Source organism: Lissotriton vulgaris, chromosome 9 (assembly GCF_964263255.1).
Source record: "Lissotriton vulgaris chromosome 9, aLisVul1.2, whole genome shotgun sequence".
In the NCBI taxonomy this organism is placed as follows: domain Eukaryota; kingdom Metazoa; phylum Chordata; class Amphibia; order Caudata; family Salamandridae; genus Lissotriton; species Lissotriton vulgaris.
In genome coordinates, this window is record NC_141697.1 from 141113868 (window position 1) to 141121744 (window position 7877).

The 7877-nt window shown below is 46.3% G+C and overlaps 1 protein-coding gene across 2 annotated transcripts in view; it reads left to right on the top strand.

Moving 5' to 3' along the window:
* The first annotated feature begins 3097 nt into the window (after positions 1-3097).
* The window catches only part of LOC147689741 (cytosolic phospholipase A2 delta-like), a 129641-nt gene continuing 124861 nt past the window's right edge, over positions 3098-7877 (top strand). Inside the window, exon 1 of one of the 2 annotated variants that reach the window (XM_086937221.1) lies at positions 3098-3214. In XM_086937221.1, coding sequence (XP_086793347.1) covers positions 3116-3214 — 99 coding nt within the window. In that variant the 5' untranslated portion in view covers positions 3098-3115. Of the gene's footprint in view, positions 3215-6333; positions 6756-7877 lie in introns of those variants that run through there. The other variant, XM_086937220.1, reaches the window with a different exon arrangement.

Sequence of the window (7877 nt, forward strand, 5' to 3'; positions counted from 1 at the left end):
CATCCTTTCGTATATCCATCCACCCTGTTACTTATCCATCCACCCTTTCACTTCATAATCCATCCTCCCTTACACTCACCCATCACCCTTTCACTAAGCAACATCCTTTACCTCATCATCAACCTTTCAACCCATCCATCCACTCATCTATCCATTTACAGTTTCACTCATCCATCTCTTCCCTGGCTCATTCATCCACGATTTGACTCATCCATCCACCATTCACCCTTTCACTCATTCATCCCTCCACCCTTTCAATAAGCCACCCATCTATTTTCCCTTTCACTCATCCATCCATTCCTCCATTCATCCATCTATTCATATATACATGCTTGCACTAATCCCTCTATTCATCCAGCCTTTCACTCCATCCACTAATTGATCCATGCATTTACCCTTTCATTTATCCATCAATCCTTTCACCCACTCATTAATCCAGCCATCCTGTCTGTCATCATCCACCCTTTCACTCCTCTGTCCATTCACCCTTTCATTCATCCATTTTTACACCAATCATTTCACTTATTCATCCATGCATCTATCATCCACCCGTTCACTCACCATCCATCCACCATTTTGCTCACACATCCCTCCATTCATTTACTCTGTCACTCATCCATCCATCCTTCCTTTCACTCACTTATCAATCCATCCACCCTTTCACTCATCTGTCCATCCATTTACCCTTTGACTCATCCAAATGTCCACGCTCTCATCCAGCAATCCATCTACCCTCCCTTTCACTCATCCATCCATTCTTTCACTCATCCATCCTTACATCCATCCTTTCACTCACTCATTCATCCATCAATCTGTTCACCTATTCATCCTTCCTTAAACTACATCCATCCAGACTTTCACTCCATTCATCAATCTACTCATCGATCTATCCATTTACCCTTTCACTCATCCAACCTTAAACTCGCTCATTCATCTATCCAACCTTTCAACCACCATCCATCCACTCTTTCACGCATTCATCTATTCACCCTTTTATCCATCCATTCATCCACCCTCATTTTCACTAATCCATCCTTTTACTCATTCATCCATGCATCTATCCATTCACCCATCCACCCTCTCAATCACCCACCCATCCACCATTTCACTCACTCATCCATCCATCCATACACATTTTCACTCATCTGTCCATCCACTCACCCTTTTACTCATCCATCCGTCAACCCTTTCATCTAGCCATCTATGTACTCCCTTTTACTCACCCATCCATTCTTTTACGCATCCACCCTTGCATCCATCCTTTCAGTCATTCATCCATCAATCCTTTCACTCATCCATCCATCCTATCAAGCCGTCCATCCATCCATCCTTGTATCTTTTCTTTCATCATCCATCCTTTCACTTATCCATTCATGCTCTCTCATCATCCATCCATTCATCCACCCTTTCACTCTTCCATCCGTTCAACCATCCTTCCTTCCTTTCACTCACCCCTCCTTTCACTCATTCATTCATGCATCTATCCATCTGCCGCTTTAACTCACACATTCTTCCACCATTTCACTCACTCATCCATCCATCTAACCTCTCACCCACTCTTTCATCCTCCCACCTTTCTTGTTATGATCCACTGTCTGCCTAGTTGCAGACAAAAGAGGCCCATCAAGAACCCCAACCCTGCTGTAGCTGCAAAAGAGGGGGTTGATGATGCCCCGAGGATACCTTGGGTAAGATTAAAAACAGTGGTCACATGCGCACTACCATCCTCTGGAGATCGAGAGGACGATAGAGGTACGGTGAGGGCGAGACATCTTGATGAATGTGTGACTGCAGCGCCCGTACCCCTCGGAGAGTCCATGTCACAAGAAAATAACGTAACATAAACTATTATGATGAATGGTGAAAATCGTAAGTTACAAACCATTACATCAGCAACGCATGCCTTAGTGCATACGACCACTGGCTAGGAATTTAATTCTAGCAATCTGGTCCTGAAGAAACCCATATTGACCCTGTGGGCACTGAAAAATGGCTGAATGGTGTTGACCTAGGATGTGGGAGATATGATATTCTCATAACACATCCTCAATTACTGTTTTTAATCTTACCTAAGGTGTCCACAATTAAAATAACCTTGAGGGGCAGATTACCTTGAGGTAGTTTTAATTCACTGATTTTCACAAACTCACAAAAATAACCTGCTCCGCTGTAATTCAGGCATGGCAGCACTCCCAGATGCACTAGGAGACCTGGGTGGGAACCCTATGGTGAAGCATGCCACTAACTAGTGTTAGTGTGTGAGGCTTCTTTTGAAAACCTGATGGGTTTTCCTAGATACTTGAGAGAAGGGCATTTTGACGCTCTGAATCTTGGTAGCAAGCTTGTATTTGTAGGTCCAGCCAGTTTGACTGACCTGGTTGCCACATGCACAGGTGCATTGCTTTCCTGGTAACAGCTCGATTCGACTCTTGAAGCAGGCAGTGCTTTGCTGAGTGTGCCTGCACCCGGAGATGTACCCACTGCCTTTTATCTTTTAAATTCACCACAAGTCTTCGTAAGGTGCCCCAGTGCCCACGTGTGGTGTTGTCGGAGGTGATTCACTTCAGGAGTGAATTCATCTTTGTGGGTGTGTTTTCATCTGTCATCACAGGGACTTTCTTGTGCCAGTAGTATCTTCAGAATACACATCATCTACATCTTTATCTGCCAAGGCCACGGGGCAGGGCAGAGAGGAACGCCCTCGCCTTTGTGAGAGGGTGCCCGTCCGCCAAACTCGAAACCAGACCCTTCAGTCCTTTAACCTGTGTTTTATTTGGCTTAAACTCATTTGATGTTTGTATCTTCGCATCAGACTCAATTTAACACATTTTTTTTCCAATCCAATGTTTGTTTTTCCTTCGTGTGTCCTGAAGCTGGTGAGCCTGGCACGGCGCCTGCTTATTGAAACTCACAGCGCTGCCGTGTGGCACTAGTCTTCGTGGCACTCGGCCAAAGGGAGGGCGGAACGAGGATGCAGCAGGGGTGATGCTGTCCTCGCGCCTCTTTCAAGTCCCTAATTAATGGAGGGGCGGGGCCTGGGATCAGTTTATAGGGCACGTGTCGTCAGACAGGACTTGAACTTCAGGTGAAGAGCCGGGCGAGCGCGTGGACAGCCATGGACCAGCAGCAGCAGCGCGCGGTGTCCTCGCTCCCAGCAGACTTTCCCCTGCCTGGGCCCGTGAGGAAGGGAGCCCTGTCCACCCACCCTTACCAGGTACACAACCCTGCACCATACTTACCGCATCACTTTATTACAAGAGGGGCTCACAACAGTGGGTAGCTTATTGACGAGTACGGTCAAACATTTATTCTTTCCTTATGTTGTTGTGAAATGGGATGGTGACCTTTTTCTTAGGCACAATCTTAAGTTTTTTTTGTGTTTTTTTCTGGGAATATTGTCTGCTGAGGCATTGGCTGAAGACGGTACTTGGAGAGACATGGGTGTCCAACGCCGGCCCAGGATGGCTGGATTCAAGCCAGATGTTCAGGCCAATTTACCAGATCAATGTACACGTGCCTAATGTAAATGAGAGTGATTTGCATATTCAATGATTAGCATGAAGAACCAGGCACAGACCAACTCTGGTCTACTGCCTACATTGAAAAATGGAGGCCCGAGCTATGCACGTGGTTACGACACTTAACCAAAAATTATGTGCTGTTGCTGGGAAACCATTTTATAGATATATGTGTTTTATAATATGTAACAACAAGGGTAGAGCCTGCTGTCCTTACTACGTCGATGCACCCTATGCTCGAGATGTTGATGTTGCTAAAAATATCCTCTGTTAATCGCTCTGTTGCTCTCGGCAAAGAAGGTCGCGCTGTCTGAAGTACCTTTAAAGGCAGATAATGCAGAAATTCAAAAACATGCCAGGTCGTGAGAATTGGGTACAACCCAAGATCTGTCTTTCTTCTGCCTAAAATCTGTCGTATGGGAGAAGGCACGCTAGAGGCACACGTGATGACATGTGAACAGTGCGTATGGAGCATGACGACTAGACCTGTCATATGGGCTTACTAGTGAGGATACATGTGCCTGTGTGAGCACACATGCGTGCATGTGGCGGCCTGTCTGCCCCGTCACCTGGTACATTGTTTTCATACCAGAAAACAAATCTGACAGTTTAGTATAATTCTAAGTACTAAGACAAACTTCTCGTTTTTGAATTGTGTAATATTTGGTGATATCACACATGGCAGGAGTGTCGCACATACGTTCAGGAGGACCGGATCCAGGCCGGAGTTTCAGGATAGCCACTCACAATAAATTTGCAACCCGTCATTCTACCTGGAGATAATTTACTGAGTCAATGATAATCCCAAAATATGGAATGGATCCGGTCTGGCTAGACCTGCTTTGGGCACCTTGATGTTTATCATGCACCTTGTTGATTTTGTTCTTAATAATTGTACTTATGCCATGTCTGTATTTGAGGGTCTTTTCTTTGTGCCCCTACATTCCATTCCACTTTGTAGACTACCACACTGAACGCATCAATCTTCACCCACTGTCCTTTTGCCCCAGCGTAGAACTGAACAATATTTGCTCGGCACCCTCCATCTTCTTAACAGACCCCTGTCAGAGGTTAATTTGAAGGTAAAATAAGTGCAAGGGCCCCAGGGGCTCTTAGGAGCCACTGCAGGTGCTGCTGAATGCTGGGGTTGCACAATACCATTGTTGTCTTTACTTGTGCCATCTCAGGCCCCTCTTTTCCCACACACTTCCTGTCCTTCTTCCTACCTTCAGAAGAGTCTATTCATCCCTGCTGCCTCCCATTGTTTGAAAATCTTAATCTTCCTCTGTCTTTCTCCCTCTCTCTCTTTTTATCTGTGTCGATGTCTGACGAGGAATAAAAGTCCAGACCCCACACACGATTGGTGGCACCTACCACCTACCACCTGCAACCACAATCACAAATTAAGCACTTCACTTTACTCCTGTTTTCTAAAATTAGACAAACAATCCCATAGTCCCATTGAGTTGGGTAACAATAAATGTCTATTCAGTGCATTGATACCCTTGAGTGATACATGCGCTCTGCAAAAATATATGTTGTGTTATAGTCTGAAATTAATTCTCTCCCTGTCGTCGTGCTGACAACCCCTTCTCTTTTCTTTAACTTGCCCCACGCTTGTCCCTATCTCCCCTTATTTTCGTCAGTGTTTCCCCACCTCACAGATTCTCCTAAACATCCTTAAATGTTGTGTTCTGTGTTGTGTTGTAGGGCTCAGTGTAATCCAAGATGTGCTGTGGTGTGACACTGTGTTTTGTTGTTTTTGTTACGCTATGTGAATTTCTATAAATGTCCTCCCCGGGTGTCCTCCAGTAATAAATTGTTCATTCATACCCCCATGGATGTTATTTAGGGATTTCCTCATGTTGCACCCCAAACATGCACGCTGAAGCTAACTCGTGATTATGGTCAAATACAACACAATGTCCCAATGGCCTGGAGTACCTGCCCTTTGATCACGTACTTTAAATGTATTTTAACTGCACACACTCTTACTCGTCTCTGCTACAGAAAGCCTTGATGGTAGAGTCATCAACTCAATGCAATTGGGCAGGTCTCCATGTTTCTAGTCCTGGCCTTATATAAATCATTTCATCCATTGACTGACACTCCATTGTACACCACCCATGTCACAAATAGAGGATGGTGCACAGACAAATTAATAGGGCAAGCCGAGCCCGAGCCATGCCATGGGTCCGACTTGGCTCTCAGAGTCCAGCATGAGTTGAGCCATGAACATGTTTGGAATGTATATTATCCAACAAAAATAATGTAAAATATGATACAATCTCTTCAAAATTCAAAAAAGTGTATTCCTTTACCATGTAGCAGTGTTGCACCTTAGCACATCCGATTATATCACTGCAGTGCAGACAAACATCTATTGAAAGTGAAAGTTTTTAAGGGACATTCATGGCTCGCCCCCCACCTCACTGACCATGCCATTAATGAAGAGGCATGAGGCTAGGCAGTAGTCATCTGAACCCTAAACGTGGTCTGGCTTCTTATAGATGGAGCAACATTATAGTCGAATAAATTAGATGTGCTTTTTCATTACAGGTCCTGAACTCAAGCATTTTAAATGATCTCTTAAGCAGGATCACACAGTTTGGAGAAGCAGGGAGTCTTTTATTGATGCCAAGCTATTTGGTTCAACAGCTCCTCGCCAGTTTTCGCTCCCAGGAACTGGTCGGACGTGTTTCTGGCTGGGACGTGTCACCAATGCCCTGACAGTCTGTTTTGTTCACCCTTTCGTTGCCTCTTCCCTCCCGTTTGCGCTGTACCTTTTGGAAGCGTGTAGGAAGCCTGTGAGACGCCTCTTCACGTCTAAAATGTTTGACTTTTTTTTGCTGCCGGAGCGCCCTTTTCAATCCCTTCTGCCTCCAGGAGCACGTTTTTCATCTGTGAACTTTTCATCTTTTAATGCACGTCTTTTTCACGGCGGAGAGAAAGCGGCCGGACTGTGCTGCCAAAGCTGAACATTAATAGCTCGTGCAGAAATCTCCGCCCACCACCGGTTATATTTTTTCCTGAAGAGGGCCGCACCATTTTCTCCGGGAGCCGGGGGTCCAGGGAGATATGGCAATGGTGGCTTGGGGAGACCCCAACGGGGGCTCCAAGAGCATGGGCAAGGGCTACCCCCACAACTCCGAGGAGGCGGAGACCTCCCCCCAAGGCGGTGCCAGCGGCCAGGAGCACGGGGACGAGCACGAGAGCGGCATCCAGGCGGTCTGTGTGGTGTGTGGGGATAACGTGATATTTGTCTGCACCGCATTGTGGAAACCAACATTACTTTCTCTAAATGTTGTAGCAGGGAACTGTCTTTGTGTTTTTTAACAGAAAGCTTCTGTTGTGCTACATGGACACGTTTAGTGTCGTTTGCAAGGTTTTGGCAGAAGGTATCCCCCAATTCATTGTTCTGTCTGCACTTCATTGGTTCTTGTCACAGGCGGTTACACACCAAGGCACCAGACTTCCACTGCACAAGGAAAATGATATCCTGGTTTACTAACGAGTCGCACATGGGAAAATATATATATGACGCAGCGGCGGCGCAAAAGAAGACCCATGGTGCGGCGTACTTACAAAGTGACGTATCTGGGAGATGTGTCATGTTGTAAAGCCCTGCGCCAGAAGGAGGTGTTCCTGCGCAGGGGGGGGGGGGGGGGGGGGGGGGGGGACGGTCCGGCACAGGAACGCCTCCTAAAAGTGGCTGAGTGAAATCTACAATCACTTTGGGGCCCATGCTGCGTCAAAACCCTGCGCCTGCTTGAAGCAGGTGTTAGAATTGACGCAGCATAACCAAGATAGGGCCCCCCAGTGCCTTGCTGGAGCTGCGTCGCGCTTGCGACGCATCTAAAGCAAAGCGCCGCTTTTACGGCATAGATGCGTGACGCATCTGTGCCGTTTTTGCCAATTGGGCTGCCACATTGTAAATACGGCGCATCAACGGTGGCGGAGGCATGGCACACAATAAGTGGCGCATCCCTGCTGATTTGCAGGGATGCGCCATTTATTGTAAATCTGTCCCATAGTTCTTACTAGCCCTAACCAGGCGCTGCAGAACTCTGCAGCGAGTAGCACATTACTCCAGGGTCCTTTTCCTAGTAGGATCAGTCGCTTTTGGGTTGTCAGGCTTGTGCTCTCGATAATCTTGTACATTTACCCTACTCTTTTCAAACAGGGTTTGGTTAATTGACGCTGTATCATAAAAGGGAAGATGCTGGGTGTTATTGGAAGTTGTGGACGTGTGCAGCTTTTGGAGGGATAAATACTTCGGGAAAGATGGATGTCATGAAAGCATGGTTATTTGCGTTAATGTTATGTATGTATAATATATACATTCATGTAGACATATAC